Raw genomic sequence first — 22,671 nt, forward strand, 5'->3', positions numbered from 1 at the left:
ACCATCACTTTGTTTAGGGCAAAGTTAGATGAATGTTGAAGGAGTCAAAGCTACACAGAGAGTAAGCATGGTGGAATTAATTCTGAGTTGTTCGAACAAAGAATCAGGGCAGTGTGTATGATCGGCTTCCTGTTCTGTTGCAATCTGCTGTTCAAACGTTATTGTTTGAATAATGTCATGCAGCGAATAAAGCTATGTATCACACCTTGGTTATTTTTGAATTTTACTGAATTATACAAGCACCCATCCTGAGTGGTCTGTCAGGACCTGGTTAATTAAGGTGTCTTTCCACATTAATGTCACACTGTGGCCTGGAATTCTCAGTAAGGCCAATGCAGCCTTGTTCTTCCAGCACCATCTGTTCAGTCTGTCAGCAGCCCCAGTCCAACCTCAGCACATCAGCCACTGGGTTATTACTGCACTCGTTTTACACCATCAAGGTGAATGCCAGGATACAGCTTACCGATAGTTTGTGGAATTTTGCACAATATGATAAAGGAAGTTGACACTGGCCACCAGAGCATCCTCTCTTGTTATTCTACTTTGGTGCAAACCAAAACTCATGGTGAAGAGGATGCGGTTACCAAACCAAACTTCATCTTCCATGCTTATGGCCAACTTCATAGGATGACACAGAGGTTAGCACTGCTCCTTACAGCGCTAGAGAGCCAGGTTCAATTCTGGCCTCAGGTTTGCACATTCTCCCCATGTCTGCAAGGGTTTTCTCTGGGTGCTCTGGTTTCCTCCCACAGTTCAAAGATATTTGGGTTAGGATGATTGGCCATGACAAATTGCTCCTTAGTGTCAGGGGGACTAGCTAGGGTAAATATGTGGGGTTACTAGGACCTGGGTGAGATTGTGGTTGGTGCAGGCTTGATGGGCTGAATGGCCTCCTTCTGCATATTCTATTCTATGAGTTAGATCACTTCTCTGGCAGCCTAACATCGCATTTTTGGAACATCACTGTCACGCTAAACACTGTCAATTTGTGCAATTACAGAAAACCAATATCCGGGCCTCTGATCCAGTGTGAACGAGCATCTGGAAGAGAGAATAGAAACAGAGAGCGGGATTGAGAGTTGAGAGTGTCAGAGAAAGGCTTCACTATTAATTAATCTTCTTTCTTTGTTTTCTTTAAGACAACATCATTGCGGAAGGAAAGGCGTGAACTTTCTTACATTATCATTTCCTCCCAGGAAATGTCAGTCACACAAAAACCTTTCCGCTCAGATGCACAGCTAGACGCTGGCGGTGGCTCGCCCTGTGGTTGAGATTTGTCACAATTTTCCTCGAGCTTGTATGTTTTTTTAAAAAAAAGCCCAAACAGCCAGAACAACTATTGTTTGATATATCTGTAAAAATACACAGGCTATAATACAAGGAATAATAATCCACTCCTCTGATGAAGAACGTGCATTTTATTTCATAATTAATGAGCCAAAAATGAAGCTTTGAAATATAGCCAAGAAGGTGACTTTATTGCACCATTTTATTCATTGAGGTGAACGCCTGATTTTAAAACCTGTTAATTTCTGCGCGACTGGAAAATTTCTACTGGTTTATTAACCATGTGTGAACAATTAGAATTATTTCTTTTTAAGAATTTATCCTCTTTTAGACTCTGGCAGGTTTATGTAACTGTGTGTTCCAGCAAGTGTTTCTTAACTTAGGTTAAGCGTGCGTTAGTGTGGAACTTTACCTGAATGGTAATATACCTGAATACACAGCAGGGGGCACTCTGACTCTGCACTCGAGCGCAAGTGAGCAGTCACAGTGTTTGGTAACCTATCAGCTCCATTTAGGTTTATCATAGATATATGTATATATAGCATTAAGTTTGCTGCAGTTAAGAAATGTGAAGATCTGAAGTGGGAAAGCTGAGGTTCCCTTGTGATGAGGTACCAAATTCTGGATTTACAACCACTCTGTTCCAGTGTATAAAACCGGATAAATCAAGTGCTCCGACCATCAGAAATGACTGGATCTAATTGCTGCTGAACATTGCATTTTGTCCCAGGTTTAGGGGAAAACTTCATTTGACTTTTTAATGAAATTAATTCCTGGAATGTGGGTACCGCTGGCAAGGCCAGCATTTTGTTTATTCTTTCAGGGGCTATGGGGCATCACTATCTTCTCCCAGTAGCACTTAAACTGAATGGCTTGTTTGGCCATTTCAGAGGGAAGTTGGGAGTCAGCATCATTGCTGTGGATCTAGAGCCACAGGTAGGCCAGACCAAGCAAGGGTGGCAGACTTCTTTCCCTCAGGGATATGAGTGAACTAAATGGGTTTTTACAACAACCAATGATGGTTACTTTTACTGAGACTAACTTTCAAACAGATTTTATTAGTTGAATCTAAATTCCATCATCTGTTGTCATGCGATTTGGACCTGTGGTTCCTCCTTATTATTCCAGGCCTGGGTTACTAGTCCAGTAACAGTATCACTGTCACTAATGTTGCAATCCCTAATTTCACTGGAAGGTGTCTGTGAGCCACCTTCTGTTGCAGGTCGAAACCACAGTGCTCTTAGGAAGGGAGCTGACCCAGCTATAGTAAAGAAATGGCTATACAGTTTCAAGTCAGGATGCTGTGCGGCTTGAAGGGGAACTTGTAAGTGATGGTGTTCCCTTGCATCTGCTGCCATTGATCTTCTAGGTGCTGGAGGTCATGGGTTTGGATAGTGCTGTTGGAAGAAGCTTTGGCAAATTGCTGAAGTGCGTCTTATAGATGTTAAACACTGTGATTGTATGGTATTTGGAGTGAATATTTGAAGTATTTAATTTGGTGACAATGAAGAAAGCTGCTGAACCTGGATAATGTTGCGTTTCTTCTTTATTGAAGCTACACTCATCCAGGCAAGCAGGTCATGCCTTATGGCATGCAACTTATGCCTGTAGATGTTGGACAAGCTTTAAGGATGTAAGTGGCGGAACTTTCCCGTCCTGTTTGCCACGGGAAGCATAGTGGGTAGGGGGCAGACCATGCCAAGGTCCATTGATCTCAGGTGGGATTTTCTGGTCTTGGAGCGAGTGCAGCTGGAAAATCCCTTCCAAGATGAGTTACTTGCCCTAGAATTCTATGTTCTAATGCTGCTCTTGCAGCCACAGTATTCATATGGCAGGTCCAGGTAAGTTTCTGGTCAATGGTCACCTGCAGGATGTTGATGGTGGAGGAGGATTCATTGAACGTTCGGAGGCATGGTTAGATTAGTTGGGGGTGGTCATTGCTGTTAAATCCTCTGCAAAAGATGACTCTGGCCAATTGACTCTTTCAGTTTGTGGTGATGATTTGTGGTTGCTGAAAAAAATTAAATCGCTACACCTATAGTTGGTATTCACAATTTGTCAAGTGCATCATGCTTTTGTGATTTTGCTGAATAAGAACATAAGAACATAAGAAATAGGAGCAGGAGTAGGCCATCTAGCCCTTCGAGCCTGCCCCGCCATTCAATAAGATCATGGCTGATCTTGAATTCTTAACCAGTTTCATTGCTTATTAGTGTTGTAATTTCAGCAGATAACTGGATCAATTTGGGTTTATGGTGAAATCTAATTAACTTCATAGAATTGAATAATAAAATCCTATAGCTGGTGGCCATTCGGCCATCAAATCTGCACCAACAATAATCCCACCCATGCGCAATCCTCGTAACTCCATGTATTTACCCTGCTAGTCCCCTAACACTAAGGGCCAACTTAGCATGGCCAATCAACCTAACCTGCACATCTTTGGACTGTGGGAGGAAACTGGAGCATCCGGAGGAAATCCATATGGACACTGGGAGAATGTGCAAACTCCACACTGACAGTCATTTGAGGCTGGAATTGGACCCAGGTCCCTGGTACTGTGAGGCAGCAGTGGGATTATTGATTTCTTATATATTCACCATTTTTCCAGTTATATTTATTTCTTATCATAGTACTTTTCTTCAGGTCAGACACCATCTCCATATAGCACTTCACAGAGTAGATAGAAAGCAACTCTTTCTGCTAGTTAAGGAGTCAAGGATTAGGGAGTATATTTTAAAAAAACTTGAGCTACACCTTTCAGGAATGAAATTAGAAAACACTTGTACACAGAAAGGGTGGAAGCAGTTTGGAATTTTTTTTGCAGCTGATTATTGATAAATCAACTGTTAATTTTAAATCCCAGAGACTGATAGATTTAGTTAACCTAAGGGGAGGCAAAGATGGGGTATAGGGAATTTTTTTTTAAACACAGATCAGCCCTGACCTCACTGTATGGAGGAACAGCCACGAGGGACTGAATGACCTACGCTGTTGTATATACTTCTGCAGCTTGCTTGAACTTGATGGCTTTCCAGCTGCTCAGCCCCCAGGTTAAAGGCTGACTTTTTCAACTGTAAATTGTAATTCACCTCACGCTTGCTTTGTCAATTATGATTGGCAGATTGTTGTCTGTAAATCACTTCTGCTACCTTGGTCCAGACTGTTATTCCCACTGAGAAAACCAGCAAGCGTCTTGTGCACTATCCAATGGCTTATGAAGGGAGGAACCAAGTTCTGGCTCTTCTGCGGTGCCCTTCCCTTCGAACAAGCTGTTTATTAGTAAGGTTTACATATGAACAATGGCCAGCTGATTTGCTGGAAGGTAACCAACTTCCAACAAGGATGTCGGGAAAGGATTGGTGAGGGGAAACAAAATGAAAGAAAAAACACATTAAAATTGTGACTAAACTCCTGCAGATTTTTGTTTTAATCATCTAATATTCTCCCTTTGAATTTTCACCAGAGGAACATTTTGCCGAGTTCGTGCTAAAGAATGTGTCTTATGAAGGGGCAGCACAGTGGTTAGCACTGCTGCCTCTCAGCTCCGGTGACCTGGGTTCAATTCCAGCCTTCTCTATGGGTTTCCTCCAGGTGCTCCGATTTCCTCTCATAGTCCAAAGCTGTTAGGTTGATTGGCCATGATATATTGACCCTTAGTGTCATGAGGAATAGTAACGTAAATATATTGGGTTGTGAGGTTAGGGCTGGATGGGATTATTGTTGGTACAGGGTCAAGCCACACCTTCCAATGTCTAGGTGCGCCATTCATACCCTCAGAGGGATATGGTAGTGGGTTTATTTTATCAGGTTGGATTCACAATAGATGAAATTCCACTTTGTAAATTTGCTTTGTCAGATTTATTGTCATTATGAATTTCAGCCTCTAGCGGCATGGCAATTGTGCATACAAACATATGCATTAGAAGCTGGAGTAGCCACTCAGCCTCTCTAACCACCTCTGCCAATCAATAAGATCATGGCTGATCCGACTCTAACCTCAAACCCACATTTCTGCCTACTCTGATAGCATCTTGATAAGTAACAGGGTGAAAATTCTACTTTAAAAATATTCAAAGACTCTGCTACAACTAACTTTTAAGGAAATTAAGGGAGACCAAAGACCCATCACCTTCAAGAGAAAAAAAAATTCTCCTCATCTGTCTTGTACGAGCAACTCCTTATTTTTAGAGTGACCACAAGTTCCAGGTTTGGTGACAAGAGGAAAAGTCCTCTCCACATCCACCTGTCAAGACCCATCAGGCTCTTAAAGGTTTTGATCAAGTCGTCTCTTAAACACTAGTGAATACAAGCCTGACACTAGTGAATACCTGTGCAACCTTTCCTCAAAAGACAACAATTCTTGGCATTATTCCCGTAAACCTTTGTTGAATTGCTTCTAATGCGCTTATATCCTTCCTGAAATAAGGTGACCAATACTTTACACACTACTTCAGATGTGGGTGCACTAATTCCCTGCACAACTCCTCCTACTTATGTGTCAGGGGAATTGATTACAAGAATTTATTTGTAATCAATTCTCCTGACACTGAATGTTGTAACATTCTATTAGCTTTCCTAATTACTTGCTGTATCTGTATAGTAATCTTTTGTGATTTATGTATTAGGACACCCACATCCCTCTGAATCTAACAGCTCTGCAATCTCTCACTATTTAGATAGTAAATTTCTTTTTATTCATCCTGCATCACTTAATTACTCACCTTCTAATTCATTCTGGTTTTGACAATCAATCCCAAACAAAAAGCTTTAGAAGGATAGCAGGAAATTTAGTACTGAGAATTATTAATGTAGCCTCATGTCTGTAAATGAAGTTTCAGCATCAATAGCTGTGTGGTATGCTGGTTTGAACTTGCTTGGGAGTTTTCCCCAACTTCTCATGAATGTGTGTAATTATTGCATACCACGTGTGAATAATAAGTGACATTAATAGTTCCCTGTCACTTAAAATTGCTTAACTGCACATTCCACAAAATCGAGATGTCATTTTCTATCCTCAGGTCTTTGGTTTCTGCTGCAAACATTAGTTAGAGAGTGGTTGTGTGCTTGTACATGCCTTGAAAATATCAAGTGTCCTGTGATATGAACCATTTGAAATATATAGTTTTTTTTCTCCTCTCTCTTGAAGGCAGTGATTCACTTCAGGGTATAATGTCCTCAAGAAGTGACAGTTGATTGGGCAAGTACATTTCCTGGTGCAAGGTCTGGATAGCATTGGTATTTGGAAATAGGATGCTTCCGGGCAGTTTCTGCAATCTTCTGGGGAAAGCATTTGTAAGTTAGGAATAGTTGGTTGGACTAGAAACAGAATGAGACAGCCAACAAACGTAACTCAGTACTCATTATTCTCTCTCACATCACTGCTCGAGTTAGGATTTCCATTTATAACGTTCACAGTTTTTTCAAAAAAATAAATTCCAGCATTAATGCCAGTGGCTAGAATTACGCTTCCTCTTGAAATTCCTAGCAGCTTAATAGGAGAAATTATAGGCTGATACCAAAATAATGGAAAGAAAAATTGAGAGTAGGCACGATCCATTTTCTGCATCTCACTCTTGTACACCACCTTGCAAAATATGTAGAATAGCAATGCAAGAATTTTAGCAGCAAATTTTAAACCAGCTATTTAGGCTGAGAAAGGAAAATTTTTTTTCCCCCCAATACATTCATGGGACATGGGCATCACTGGCTCACCAGCATTTATTGCCCATCCCTGGCTGTCCTTGAGAAGGTGGTCGTGGTGGCGAGCTGCTGCCTTGAATTGCTGCAGGCCATGTGCCTTGTGTCAACCTACAATGCTGTTGGAGGGGATAGGTCTTTGATCCAGCAACTGCAAAGCAGCATGATATATTTCCAAGTCAGGGTGAGTGGCTAGGAGGGGAACTGGCATAGTGTTCCCATGTATCTGCTGCTCTTGTCCTTCTAGATGGAAGTGGTCATGGGTTTGGAAGGTGCTATCCAAGGATCTTTGGTGAATTGCTGCAATATTGAATAAACTTAATTACACCTAATATAAGTGGAAATTATCTTTTAAGTGCTCCTTCAATACACAAGAGCCTAGGAACAAGGCTAACTTTCCAAGGGAACTAACAATGCCTCGACAGTTAATCCTAATTTACTGATAAACCATAAGGTACAAAATTGTGTGTAACATCGGACCCTTATGGGGATAATTATGACTCAGACTCCAGACAGGCAATCATCAGTTATACTCTGAAATTTTGCTTAAAAATGATACTGGAAGAGAAATTTGAAAAATAAATTGCTGTGGATAACAAAGAGCAGAAAAATGTACGCATGTTATTTGTATTTTCATACAAAGACATTTGAAAGCAGAAGAATGGCAAAGTTATTTCATAAGAACATGGGAAATAGGAGTAGGGTGGACCCCTTGGACCTACTGTTCATTATAATCATCTTCTGCCTCAACTCCATTTCCTACTTGTTTCCCAAGCTCCTTGAGATCAAAAATCAGTCCACTGCAGTCTCAAGTATATCTAATTATGGAATATCCATAATATTCTGGGGTTGAATTCCAAAGATTTACAATCCTACATGTGAATAAATTCCTCATCTAAACTCCTCATCTGGGTCCTAAATGGTTGACACCTTACCAAGAGACTGTTCTAGATTTCCCAGGCATAGGAAACAATTTCTTAGTATCCATCCCCTCAATTGCCTTCAGGATCAGCTATGTTTCAAACTTGAGAGTTTAGGCCCAAGTTACTCAGCCTTTCAGATAGAACAACTTTCTCATCCTCAAGCAGTTCAGGTGATTACAATGAGAAAATGCTAGAAATACACAGCCGATCAGAGAGAGTTAACATTCGAGGTTGATCTTTCATCAGGAATGGAAAAAGTTAGAGATGATCAGGTTCAAAAGGAAGAAAGGAACAAAAGGGAAGGTTCACATTGGAATGGAAGGCAGGAGGGATTAAATGAGAAAAAAGACAATAGTGCAAGGTAAAAGGGTGTGGTAATATGACATGTCAAGTAAAAAAGAGTTTAGAGGACTTGAAAATGAAAAAGCCTAACCATTATAACTGCTGTCTGGAAAAAAAAATAGGATTGGTGTTTAGGATCTGAAAGTGTTGAACTCAACGGTGAATCTAAAGTGCCCAAAAGATGTGGCGTATTCCCCAAGTTTAATCAAGTTTCTTTAAAATAAAAGATTCTCTTATCATAAGCTATGCAACTATGAGAAATTGTCTCCGATGTCTGGGAGATCTAGAACCAGTCTCCGGATCAGGTGTCGATCATTTAGGATTGAGATGAGGAATTTACAAAGCATTTGAGCGGGTGTAGTTCTCGATGGAGAGAGAACGGCTACAATAATGATTTAACAACAATAATGGCTTTAAAATGGCTATTCTGGCTGAGAGCTAAGCATGCTGGGAATTTTGGTCAACTTATAGATTAAAACCAAGTGTAGGTCGTAAAGCGGGTCTGGTCTGGGAGCTGTAATCTGAGGCTTTTCAGATAAGGGAAGTTGTTTACATTAAATGAGATATAGTGGCTTCGATTTATATAGCTGCTATGTATGAGACATACAAAAGGAGCTAAACATCATGGCATCGTTCAAAAGTAATTTCATTGCATGTTTGAGCGATGTGATCATGGTGACACAATTGGCTGAATGACAGAGAATCTTCTGGAAGCAAGTAGAAAATTGTGGATTAAGAGACATGTGAATCCTTTGTTTGGCAGCAATAACTCAAAAGAGACCAACCATCGCAGCAAGACCTTGAAGCCTGAAGGAGCTTCAGAAACAAGATGATTGATTCTACATCGAGGATATTTCTTGGCGAAGGTTTTTCTAAACTCAGTAGTATCAATTTTCAGTTAAATAGTTATGTTTGATGCTCAGTTAAAGTTAACATGCAGTTTAAGAATTAAAGTTCCGTTTTGAAGTTGATGTTCAGTTAAAGTTCATTAAAGAGTTAATGAGTTGCAACTGTTTGAGTTGGTACTAGAAGTGTTAAAAAAGAAATAATTGAATTACTGTCCTCATTTGTCTCATTAAAATGGAATGCTTGGACAGTGTTTAAATTAAAGCTTTACAACAAAGAAACAAGAGATATTATACTTGTTGCTTCTGACAGTTTTCAATGATTTAGAGCCCATTCAAAATCTGCCTGAAAACACTTCAGTCGGAATATAGTTGAGCTTATATGTCCTGTTTGTGCTATATATCCCACAGACCCTTTCCATAACTAATCATATTAACATGTGCAAAAGTCATATGAGGAAGCAGCCAAATATTGAGAGGAAAATTGGGTTAAGCTCAGAATTAAAAGGAGGGGACAATTCATGACAAGGCATTTTTGGGACAACAATTCTGAAATTCTTGAAGAATGTCAAAAAGCATTTCAGTTCATGAGCAGCCTTCGGCAAGGCTGGAGGGGCAGGTGATTGACAAGGAGTGATCTAAAGTGGTGGTGTAAAGGTGACAGCACCACCCCACTGTCCTATTTGAAGGTTTCTGAAATTGACGTGATGCCTGTACAGCAACTATTCTCAACAGTTAATACCCCAAAGTCAGCATTGTAGCATTCCTGTAAACGTGTGCGGGCAAGGTTCAATCCCAATTTTGGGCCAGTTGGCCTCTTTCAATATTGGTCACTAGTGATGTGGGCACAAAATGGTGCCAGAGAATTTCATTCCACATCCACTCACCGATTATGCAAGTTTAGAATGAAGTTCCCACTTCTGTGCATGACAAAAATTAAGCAGAAAGATTACTATTTATTGTACTGTCCAATACTTCCCATTTCATTATGCTTACTCTCACAAGATCCAAAGGCGTGGAATTATAGGCCGGGAATTATAGGCCAGTTAGTTTAACGTCTGTTGTAGGAAAACTGTTAGAATCTGTGATCAAGGAGAAAATAGCGAGGCATCTTGAGGAGAATTGTTTGGTAGAGCAGGCGCAGCACGGTTTCGTTAAGGGGAAGTCGTGTCTGACGAATTTATTGGAATTCTATGAGGATATGTCTAGGGAGGTGGATAGAGGAGAGCCGGTGGATGTGGTCTTTCTTGATTTTCAGACGGCGTTTGACAAGGTGCCTCACAAGAGGTTATTACAGAAGGTCAGGGGGCATGGAGTTGGGGGTAGGGTGTTAGCGTGGCTAGAGGATTGGCTGTCAAATAGGAGGCAGAGAGTGGGGGTCTATGGGTGCTATTCGGATTGGCGGTTGGTGACTAGTGCAGTGCTCCAGGGGTCGGTGCTGGGGCCTCAGCTATTTACCATTATATAGATGATCTGGAGGAGGGAACCAAGTGTACGGTGCCGAAATTTGCTGATGACACCAAGATTGGTGGAACGGCAAATTGTGCGGAGGGTGTGGAGAGTCTGCAGAAGGATCTAGATAGGCTGGGCGAATGGGCCAGGAACTGGCAAATGGAATTTAATGTTGGCAAATGTGAGGTGGTCCACTTTGGTAGGAATAATGGTAGGAAGGACTATTACTTACGTGGCGAAAAACTGCAGCATGCAACGGTGCAGAGGGACCTCGGGGTCCTTGTGCATGAGTCGCAGAAACCCAGCCTGCAGGTGCAGCAGGTGGTCAGGAAGGCAAATGGGATGCTGGCCTTCATAGCCAGGGGGATTGAATATAAAAGTAGGGAGGTCTTGCTGCAGCTGTACAGGGCACTGGTGAGGCCGCAGCTGGAGTACTGTGTGCAGTTTTGGTCGCCGCACTTATGCAAGGATATTTTGGCCTTGGAGGGAGTGCAGAGGAGGTTTACTAGGCTGATTCCGGAGTTGAGGGGGTTGAACTATGAGGAGAGGCTGAATAAACTAGGCTTGTACTCGTTTGAGTTTAGAAGAATGAGGGGAGATCTCATTGAGACATATAAGATGATGAATGGGATGGATAGGCTCTTCCCGCTCAGAAAGGACAGTAGGACTAGAGGGCACAGCCTCAAGATAAAGGGGGGGGGTGGTTTAGAACGGAGTTGAGGAGGAACTTCTTCACTCAAAGGGTGGTGAGTCTCTGGAGTTCTCTGCCTGTTGAAGTGGTGGAGGCTGCCTCGCTAAATATTTTTAAGACGCGGGTTGATAGGTTTTTGATAGGCAAGGGGATTAAGGGTTATGGGGAGAGGGCGGGAATGTGGAACTGAGCCATGACAGATCAGCCATGATCTTATTGAATGGCGGGGCAGGCTTGAGGGGGTAGATGGCCTACTCCTGCTCCTATTTCTTATGTTCTTATGTGGTGATTTTCTTTTGGATTGTAGAAACTGGAGCAGAACTAGGAAATTCTAATGTGTATAGATTAAGATCTTTGGATCTGATCTGCCATCACTGACTCCCATTATTGACATTTCAGGATTAGGATCACTATATATTCAACATGGCATCCTTGGAAGTTGGAAATTTGTAATATTATAAAGGTTAACTTGTGGGTAAATTTTTATTGGATGGTTATGCTATTGAACAACTTTGCACTTCAGACAGTTTAGGACTATACCAAATTATGGTTTGCTTAATGTTGTGGCCTTATTCCCATCAGAACTGGCAACTATAAAGGTTGTAAGATTAAATTCAACGTAGACTGCTTTATTAGCAAGGACACATGTTTTCCCAGCAAGAATGGATGTTTTCCCAATTCTGTGCTTCATTTTGAATTGTTATTCTATCATTTCAATTTTTTTGAGCAAGTGTAATACACTAATTTTCAGCTTGAGTTCTGGAATATGGGCATCTATGGCAAGGTCAACATTTACAAGCCCTCATTAGGTGTCTTCCAGGAGCGTGTTGATGAGTCATTGTCTTCTCGAACCACTGACATCGGCATGATGTTAACTGGATATTGACCCAATGAAGGAGTGGTAATATTTACCCAACTGAGGATATTGAAAGATTAGGATGGGAACTTGAATGTGTTCCTGTACGTATACAACTGTCACGATCCCAGGTGATGGAGGTTATTGGGTTGGGAAGTGACTTCCAAGGAGTTTTAAAGCTAGTAGCTGCAGTCAATCTTGTTGTTAATACACACTGTAGTCATTTTACACCAATGGTGGAGAATGTTTTACCTTGGATAGTGTTGAACTTGCTGTGGGTTTGTTTTTTGTTTATTTATTAGTCACAAGTAAGTTTACATTAACACTGCAATGAAGTTACTGTGAAAATCCACTACTTGCCACACTCCGGCGCCTGTTCGGATATACTGAAGGAGAATTTAGCATGGCTAATGCACCTAACTAGCATGTCTTTCGGAATGTGGGATGAAACCCACGCAGACGAGGGGAGAACATGCAGGTTCTGCATCGACAGTGACCCAAGCTGGAATCGAACCCGGGTCCCTGGTGCTGTGAGGCAGCAATGCTAAACACTGCATCACCATGCCATCCCTGTCTTTTCCCTTCTATCAACCATCTCATCCTTTTGAATAGGAAAGTTACCGTTGAAAAGGAAGAATACAAAAGACATGCAAGGAAACACGATCATGACAGGACGCTCCAGGTTAAAAGCAGCACAGGCATGACAGTGGTGGTTAGGTAGGGTTTTGCAGCATGTATTTCACTCTCCTACCACCCAAGAGCTCCCAGCACAAAACAAGGCCACTGCAGACCAAGACCTACTTGTGATACATGAACATCAAAACTTAAACTTTTTTTGTGTTTTAAGAAATTTGAAGTTGAAAAAATTAAATGTGCCTTGAAATATATTCTTTTTAAATGAGTACATATACAAGTTTATGTGATTGGCGTACTGAGGAAAGGTGAGCTAGAATTGGAAGGAACTACAAAAGGTCAGAAGTACAAACTTCCTCAAGTATCAATAGTTGGTAAATTGAAAGGGAAACAAGACCTACTGAAATTTTCTAGTGTGAGATTTTGCTGTACGTTTAAGGCCTCATTGAATCATCACTATTCTGACAGGTATGTTGATTAGAAGCATCTGAAAGCAAACACTGATAGTGCTTGAGATGAGATATAATGGAACTCAACTCCAACATCACATTAGTCACTGAATGCCCAGTGGCTATTATACTTGGCTCTGCTAGGGCCACGAATCACATCAGAGCTTTGGCGCAAACATGGACAACTTAAACTCAAAACAATAGGGAACGATTGCCCTTACCATCAAGGTGACATTTGACAGTGTACATAAGAACATAAGTAGTAGGAGCAGGAGTAGGCCATCTAGCCCTTCGAGCCTGCCCCACCATTCAATAAGATCATGGCTGATCTGAAGTGGCTCAGTTCCACTTTCTCTCCATAACCCTTAATTCCCCTGTCTGCCAAAAAACTATCTACCCGTGTCTTAAATATATTTAGCGAGGTAGCCTCCACCACTTCAACGGGCAGAGAATTCCAGAGATTCACCACCCTGAGTGAAGAAGTTTCTCCTCAACTCCGTTCTAAACTGCCCCCACCTCCCCCCCCTCCATCTTGAGGCTGTGCCCTCTAGTCCTGCTGTCCTTTCTGAGCAGGAAGAATCTCTCTACCTCTACCCTATCCATCCCTTTCATTATCTTATACGTCTCTATAAGATCCCCCCTCATCCTTCTAAACTCCAACGAGTACAGACCCAGTCTATTTAGTCTCTCTTCATAGTCTAACCCCCTCATCTCCGGTATCAGCCTACTGAACTTCCTCCAGTGTAGCACCCAGGGGTCTTAACAAAATTGAAATTAATGTGAATCAAAGTAGAAACTTTCCAATGATAGTTGTTATACTTAGCAGAAAAGATGGTTGTGGGTGCTAGAGTCAATCGGCCCAATTCAAGAATGTTGCTGCTAAACTTCTGCAATGCAGTGTCCTTGGTCCAACCATCTTTAGCTTTTCCCTCTATCATAAGGTCAGAAGGGGAAATGTTTGTTGATGACAGCACCATACACAATTCTTCCGACACTGAAGCACATGCCCATTTACAAAAAGATCTGGATAACATTCGGAGTTGGACTATTAAGGAGCGAGTAACATTTGTATCATACACATACTAGGCAATAACTATCTTCCACAAGAGAAAAAAATCTAAACATTACCCCCTGATATTTAATGGCATTACCATTCCTGAATCCCCCAGCTCAGCATTTGGGGGCCTGCCATATAAACACTGTGGTTATAAGAACTGGTTAGAGCTGGGGATTGTGCAACAGGTAACTTGCCTCCCAAAGCTTGTCCACCATCTATAAACACACATCAGGACTGTGATGGCATTGGATGAATGCAGTACTGGCAATACTCCGGATGCTCGATAACATCCTGGACAAAGCAGTGCTAGATCAGCCACCTTAAACAGTTGTACTATTTATATAAGATGCACTGCAGCAAACTGCCCAAGGTTCCTTCAATAGCACTTTCCCAGCCCATGACCACCAACACTTAAAGGACAAGGGCAGCAGAAAGATGGGACCATCACCAGTTGCAAATTTCCCTCCAAGTTGCACATGATTCTGATTCTGAAATATATTGCCTTTCCTTCATTGTCACTGTGTCAAAATCCCTTGCTGATAGTACTGTGAATGTACCTATACAAGGACTGCAGTGGTTTAAGGTGGCCGCTCACCAACAGATTCTCAAGGGCAATAACTGATAAGCAACATACGTTGGTGTTGTCAATAATATTCACATAACAGGAATAAGAAAAAAAAATGTAGAAAGAGGATTTCCAAAAAGTGTGTGTCAGAATCTTTGTTTTGTTGGGGCAAAGAGAAATAATTGAGGTTACTAGAGGAAAGACCAAAATTCAGGACAAAACCTGCTATAAATTAGGGAAATTTGCTGATCATGAATTCAAGATTTTATTTTCCATCTTTTAAACTTGTTGCCTGTAAATGTCAGGAAGGCAAAACAGTCTGAGCAATGCACCAACCAAGCTCAGAAGGAGTGCCAACGCAGAGCAGTCTTCTACAATTGTCTCTTCTGGTCCTTCCCTGCAATTTCCAGCTTCGCCCTCTATCGTTTCCAGAAATGGCCCATCTCATTGAGACGTATAAGATGATGAATGGGATGGATAGGATAGAGGTGGAGAGACTCTTCCTGCTCAGAAAGGACAGTAGGACTAGGGGGCACAGCCTCAAGATAAAGGGGAGGCGGTTTAGAATGGAGTTGAGGAAGAACTTCTTCATTCAAAGGGTGGTGAATCTCTGGAATTCTCTGCCCGTTGAAGTGGTGGAGGCTACCTCGCTAAATATTTTTAAGACACGGGTTGATGGGTTTTTGATAAGAGAGGGGATTAAGGGTTATGGGAAGAGGGCGGGAATATGGAACTGAGCCACGACAGATCAGCCATGATCTTATTGAATGGCGGTGCAGTCTCGAAGGGCTAGATGGCCTACTGCTGCTCCTATTTCTTATGTTCTTATGTCCTTGCCACATTGGTCTATCAAAGAGCTCAGCTAAGAGACAAACAGGGAATTTGTAATTATTACAAAAGCAAAATACTGCAGACGACTGGAATCAGAAATAAAGACTATACTCAGCAAGTTTGGTTGCATCTTTGGAGAGAGAAACAGTTTTAAGTCAAATATGAGACTCTAAAGTTCTGTTAACTCTGTTTCTTTCTCCACAGATGTGCAAAGTATTTTTAGAACTTTTTTCACCCTGGTCCATGTTCTTTCACACAGCATTTAATGATATTATTTAACTTGGAGATATTCCATTTAGCCAGTCCCAAAGTATAAATAGCAAACACTTCCCATTACATTATACTATTAATCAAGAATGAATTGAAGGGTATGCACATGTTATGACTAGCAAAGAAAAATGCTCTAAAACTCAACTTCTCAAAAATCTTTACTTACCAAGACTGCTTTCTTCTTCCCCCCTACAGAAAACTGCCTATGAATACTCAAATCTATGGCGGGCATCTAAAAAGGCAAAGATTTTGAAGAAACACGTTCAACAGCAAGATGTAAAATTCCTTTAAAAATGCCCGTCAAAACTGAAAATAAACAAAAAATTCTAAGACTCATTTTAGTTTACCACGGTACAAGCAACATCTCATCCACTCAGGACAATTCTTTTAACTTTACACAGGGTGTTCTTACTGATAATTACAGTGAAGACTGAAACAATCTCCAGCATAATCTTGATTCTGCATCGAATCAATACATTATATTTTTATTACATTGACACCATAAAATCCCTATAAGTTCAGGAGGAGCCCATTCAGACCCATCCCCATAACCCTACACATTTACCCTGTGAATCCCCATGGCACGAAGGGTCAATGTAACAAGGCTAATCAACCTAATCCACACACCTTTGGAGCGTGGGAGGAAGCCGGAGCACCCGGAGGAAACCCACACAGGCAGGTGGGGGGGGAACGTGCAGACTCCACACAGTCAGTCACCCGAGGCCAGAACCGAGCCCAGATCCCTGTCGCTGCGAAGCAACAGTGCTAAGCAATGTGCCACCCATCATCACTAACTTCAGCAGACTAAGGCCTAGAACACAATGAATACTTTGAGAACTTCAGAAACAGAAGACTTACTTACAAAAGACAATCCCCATCGTTTTGTAATCACTATTTTTATTTGTAATTTTATATTAATGAAGCCAGAAACAAAATAAATTTGCTTGAACACACCTGGAAACCAAGGTTGACTACAACTATCAAGGTTCAAGTGCAACATGTTCCAACTCAAGAGAAACTTTAAACAGCAAAAAAACCCCTACACTTCTAAATAAAATGATAATTAAAATGAAATATTGTGTGCTGTCCCTCAGTTTTAAAACCAAAAATGAGGCAACTGAGATCGGAAATCTGTGTACTGATCTCCAATCCCCCCTTTTATTTCAATTCCTAGCAAACATGAGGGCGAGCTACTTGGCTAAACTTAGAAGAAGCATTATAACAGAAAATGAAAATAACCATAAATCAAATAATGAACTGATGGAAAAAAAAACTAAGGTTGCTATTTGCATTCACATACAGCACGCCAACCTTAACTTTAAACAGTATTTACAAAGAAATGTGTGTACACCCTGAAGTGGCTACCTTTGAAGGAACATCAGACTGACTTTCCCCTTTCTGCCCAATCAGGAACATTTCCCAGATAGCTGAGCAAGGGTGAGAAGCAGCAAGAGCTCACCATTAAAATGTGCCAGAGCAGAGGCCCTCGTGGTACCGAATCAGGCCTGACTGCAGTGCCCACCTTTGCATGCTATTTGCTCCCCAGCAGCACTGCCTTTGACTATTTATCTAGAGTGAGGCTAATCTGCAAGGTTAGCTGAGTATAGAATTGCTTAATGAGGGAAAAATAATTTTCATCCCACAGGTCTGAAGGCAAGCCAAAATATTGTTTATAAGCTGCATGTTAAGTTCTCTTTTAAAGTATAACTATGGAGCCTGCACATAGAACGTGCTAAGAAAAATTATTCCTGTCGTGCGTAACTGGTCCAAGCAATAATAACGAGAGGTACTTGATTAGTTGCCAGAGCAACATGATATAGCTCCAGTATTCCAAGATTATAACCATACAAATCCCAACCTCTATTTTCCTGGGTTAAAACCAAGGCTTATCCATTCCATTCCTACTCAGTAGGGGAGAAGCAGTTAACAGAGCATGTTTGCCAGCATGCCACTTCAAAGTTAGTCATTTTTTTATAACATATCATAATATATTAAAAATGGCAGTACCACCATTCTAGAAAGCATCTTCCCATGTCAAATGTGGTTCTTTCCTAAAAGTAAACACTGCATTTAGAGTGTGAAATGAGGTTCCACACTTGATTCTGCACATTTCAGTTAAGTTCCACAGTCTTCATGATCAAATGTCTTTCCTCTGCATGTGGCTCATCTTTCCTTGACATGGTTCTGTGCTGCGGCGTTGCTGTAGAGGATTTCAGTCAGGTCATCCATGACAAGTGTTTCCTTGGGATCTACCAAATTGAATTCCCTTATAAATAACATGAAATGCATATACAGTGCGTTTAAGTGTCCGTGCAGTTCCAGTGCAACAGTCTCCTTAAAATGAGCCCAGTAGATGTGAGTCAGTACATGGAACAGATACCTGCAGATCTTTTTAACTAAAGACTCAAAGGAGTTTGGAAATTCTTTGCCTGCAATGAGAAAGAGAAATACAATTAGAACCCAATCATAAGCACTCAACTTTAAGAACATTACAAATAGGAGTAGGCCAGATGGCTCCTCAAGCCTCCTCCTTCCTTCAAGATGATCATGGTTGAGCTTCTGCCTCAACTCCACTTCCTTGCTCCCCATGGACATCAGAAATCTGTCGCCTTAGCCTCAAACATACTCAACAAGGGAGCATCCATAACCTTCTAGGCAGACAATTCCGAAGACTCTCAATTCTCCGAGTGAAGTAATGTCTTATCATCACAGACTTAAATGATCAACCCTTCAATCCAGAAACTATGCCATGTCCTCAATTCCCCAGCCAGGCAAAACAGCCTTTGAGGGTGGAATTTTCATGGAGTCAAGCTGGCTGAGGAGGACTTTAAATATAGTTAGTGGAAATACTCCCATCTTCAGCAGATCCCTTTTTTCTGACAGGGAAAGGATGTGACTCACAGGTGAGAAACCTGAACCCAAATTGACTGCTTAAGGAGACTTAAAATCTTTGAATGGATTTCATGATTTTTTTTCTGTATCAAGTGTATATGAGTGAGAACTCTCATTGTAAAAAGCATGTGTGTGTTACCAAGGTGCCACATAGGAACAGGGAGGCGCACCCAAACATGAGGGAGGGCATGGGGCACGAAGTACAAAGTAGGTAGGGACCCTAACAACCATTTATAAAACTGGGCCCTAACAACCATTTATAAAGCTAGGCCTAAGTCTTAGAGAACCAAAATAAGCATTCTATCAAGCCCACCTCAGCCAGAGGTAGCAGGCCTGAATTGATCACGCTCCCACGCTGCTGCTCTCTCTCTTCCGCTCAGTGAAAATCTTGTGTGTGGAGGTCATTTCCATGAAGACAAGACTGAGCTTCCCAGCTCCATAGCAGAAATCTAGCCCCAGGCATCACCTCTCATTTTCCTAAATTCCAGAGAACATAGACTCAGTTTATCAGCCTCTCAAATTAGGAGAACTAACTCATCCATGGAACCAATTTATTCAACCTTTGCTCAACTGCCTGCAAGACAAGGATATCCTTATTTAGACAGGGACAAAAGCTGTACAAGTTACATCAGATGTGGTCTCACCAAAGGTATGTACAAATTCAACATTCTTGTTTTTGAATCCCTTACAATAGAGGCCAACACAATACTGGCCTTCCTAATTGTTACTGTATCTGCACGCTGAGTTTCCAAGTACATCCAAATCTCCCCGAACATCACTTGAGGTTTCATGCCTTTTCAAAAAGTGTTCTGCTTTTCTTTCTATCATTACAACTGAACTGAGTGACCTCACACTTTCCCCACACTGTTCTCCATCTGCCAACTTGGGGTAAGGGAGAAAGCACACCCTTCAGTTACAACGTGCTGATATGAAAATGGTCCTTTCATCCCTATGCTCTGGTTCCTGTTCTTTAACTAATTCTTTACCCATGATAATATATTACTCCCAACTCCACACGCCCTCATTATATGCGTTAATCGTTTTTGTGGCACCTTAAAACAATATATATTTTCAATTTGATTTTCAAGTTTGCCGACAACACCACCGTAGTGGGTCAGGTCTCAAACAACGAGATAGAGAATCTGATGAACTGGTGCAACAACAATAATCTCTCCCTTAATGTCAACAAAACGAAGGAGATTATCTTTGACTTCAGGAAGCACAAGGAGAACATGCCCGTCTACATCAATGAGGACAAAGTAGAAAGAGTCAAGAGCTTCAACTTTTTAGATGCCCAGATCACCAACAACCTGTCCAGATCTCCCCATGCCGACACTATAGCTAAGAAAGCCACCAATGCCTTTACTTTCTCAGAAAACTAAGGAAATTTGGCATGCCAGCTACAACCGTCACCAACTTTTCCAGATGCACCATACAAAGCATTCTTTCTCGTTGTGTCACAGTCTGGTAAGGCTCCTGCTCTACCCAAGACTGCAAGGAACTACAAAAGGTCGTGAATGTAGCCCAATCCATCAAACAAACCAGCCTCCCATCCATTGACTCTATGTGCACTTCCCACTGCCTCGGCAAAGCAGCCAGCATAATCAAGGACCTCACGCACCCGGAACATTCTCTTTCACCTTCTTCCATGGGAAAAAGCTACAAAAGTTTGAGGTCACGTATCAAGACTCAAGAATAGCCTCTTCCCTGCTGCTGTCAGACTTTTGAATGGACTTACCTTGCATTAAGTTGATCTTTCTCTACACCCTAGCTATGATTGTAACACTACATTTCTGCACTCTCTTGTTTCCTTCTCTATGAACAGAATGTTTTGTCTGCATAGAAACAATATTTTTCACTGTATGTTAATGCATGTGACAATAATAAATCAAATCAAATATATTTGCTTTTAACATAATAAAACATCAAGATATTTTACAGGAGCTTTATAAAACAAAATGTGACATTGAACACTTAAGGAGATATGGTCAAAAGATAGGTTTTAAAGGAGCATCTTAAATGTAGAAAACATGACACACTGGCTCCCATTCAAACAATTTCTTGATTTTACAATTCTCATCATTGTTTTCAAATTCCTGCATGGCGTTTTCCCTCCCCATCTCTGTAATCCCTTCAGCACCAAGACTACACAAAATAAGATTACATGGTGTAGGAGCTAACATAGCCAACAAATCCTTTATCCATGCTACTAACAGAAAGCAGGAAAGTCAGAGTTGGCAAGCTGTAACTAATGAAGTGCCATAGGGATTAGTGCTGTGGCCTCAACTATTTACAATCTACATCAATGATTTGGATAGAGGGTCCAAGTGTACAGAAGATACGTTTGCCGATGACACTAAGATAGAGCTAGGCAACAAAGTTGTCAAAAGGAGGCAAAGGGTCTGTAAAGGGATACATAAAACAGGTTGAATTTAGCAGATGGAATATAATGTGAGAAAACATGAACTTGTCCACTTTGGCAAGGAGAATGGAAACTCAGTATACTATTTATACGGAGAGAAATTGCAGAACTCAGTGGATTAGGGGAATCTGGATGTCCTGGTACATGAAACACAAAAGGTTAGCATGCAGGTACAGTAAGTGATCAGGGAGACAAATGGAATGTTGGCATTTATTGTAAAGGAAATGAAATATATAGAGGTGGGAGTGTTTTACTAAAGTTGTACAAGGCCTCAGTGAGATCACATCTGGAGCACTGTGTGAAGTTTTATTCTCCTTATTTGAAAAAGCATATCATTGCATTAGAAGCAGTCCAGAGAAGGTTCACACAGCTCACTCCTGGGATGAGGGGCTTATTTATAAATAAAGATTGGACATGATGGGCCAACACTCAGTGCAGTTTGGAAGAATGACATGTGATCTTGTTGAAACATAATATCTAGAGGGATTTGATAGAGTGGATACCTAGAGGATGTTTTCATTTTGTGGAGGACACCAGAATCAGGAGTCTGCTGCTTAAGTTGGAAATGAGGATAAGTTTTTTCTCTGAAAGGTCGTATGTGGAATCCTCTTTTCCAGAAAAGGGTGGAGGCAGTGATTGGGCATGATTTTACTGACCATTCACACCACACTCCCACTGCAGCAAAGTTGGAGAATTTGACGCCCAACACAATCTCCGTTCACAGCAGCAAGATGGGAAAATCCCACTGGCGTGAACAGCCGTAACATTCCTGCCACAGAATTTATTCAAAGCAGAGACAGACAGATTTTTCATAGGCAGAGGATCAAGGGTTATGAGGGACAGATGCAGAGTGGAGTTGAAATATAACCACATTGGCCACGATTTTATTGAATGATGGTGCAGGCTTGAGGGCTGAAGAGCCCACTACTGTTTCTAAGTCCTACATCTACCAGTGACCTGGGTCTGATTCCTGGCTTGGGCCACTGTCTGTGTGGAGTTTGTACATTCTCCCTGTGTCTGCATGGGTTTCTTCCGGGTGGCTCCGGTTTCCTCCCACATTCTGAAAGACATGCTGGTTAGGTGCATTGACACGAATAGGTGCCGGACTGAGGTGACTAGGGGAATTTCACAGTTACTTCACTGCAGTGTTAATGTAAGCCTTACTTGTGACATATAAACTTTTTAAAAATTTTACATTTCTTTAATTCTGGCCTCTTGACCATCCCCAGTTTTAATCACTCCATTCTTGTGGCTGTGCCTTTAGTTACCTGGACTCTATGCTCTGGAATACCTTCCTGACACCTTGCCACCTCACTTTCATCCTTTACAAAAAATACTTTTAAACCCACTTGTTTGACCAAGTGCTGGTAAATAGGATTAGTATAGATTGGTATTTGATGGTCGGCATAGTCATGGTGGACCGAAGAGCCTGTTTCTGTGCTGTATAACTATGACC

At 41.4% G+C, this 22,671-nt stretch overlaps 1 protein-coding gene across 5 annotated transcripts in view; it reads right to left on the minus strand.

The window, feature by feature from the left end:
* Positions 1-16,778: 16,778 nt before the first annotated feature.
* The window catches only part of mob2a (MOB kinase activator 2a), a 230,675-nt gene continuing 224,782 nt past the window's right edge, over positions 16,779-22,671 (minus strand). For all 5 annotated transcript variants that reach the window (XM_080190268.1, XM_080190269.1, XM_080190266.1 and 2 more), the window contains exon 5: positions 16,779-18,330. In XM_080190268.1, coding sequence (XP_080046394.1) covers positions 18,065-18,330 — 266 coding nt within the window. In that variant the 3' untranslated portion in view covers positions 16,779-18,064. The remainder of the gene's footprint in view (positions 18,331-22,671) is intronic.

The sequence above is a fragment of the Carcharhinus amblyrhynchos genome, chromosome 6, assembly GCF_965287045.1.
Source record: "Carcharhinus amblyrhynchos chromosome 6, sCarAmb.v2.hapA, whole genome shotgun sequence".
NCBI classification, from domain to species: Eukaryota; Metazoa; Chordata; class Chondrichthyes; order Carcharhiniformes; family Carcharhinidae; genus Carcharhinus; species Carcharhinus amblyrhynchos.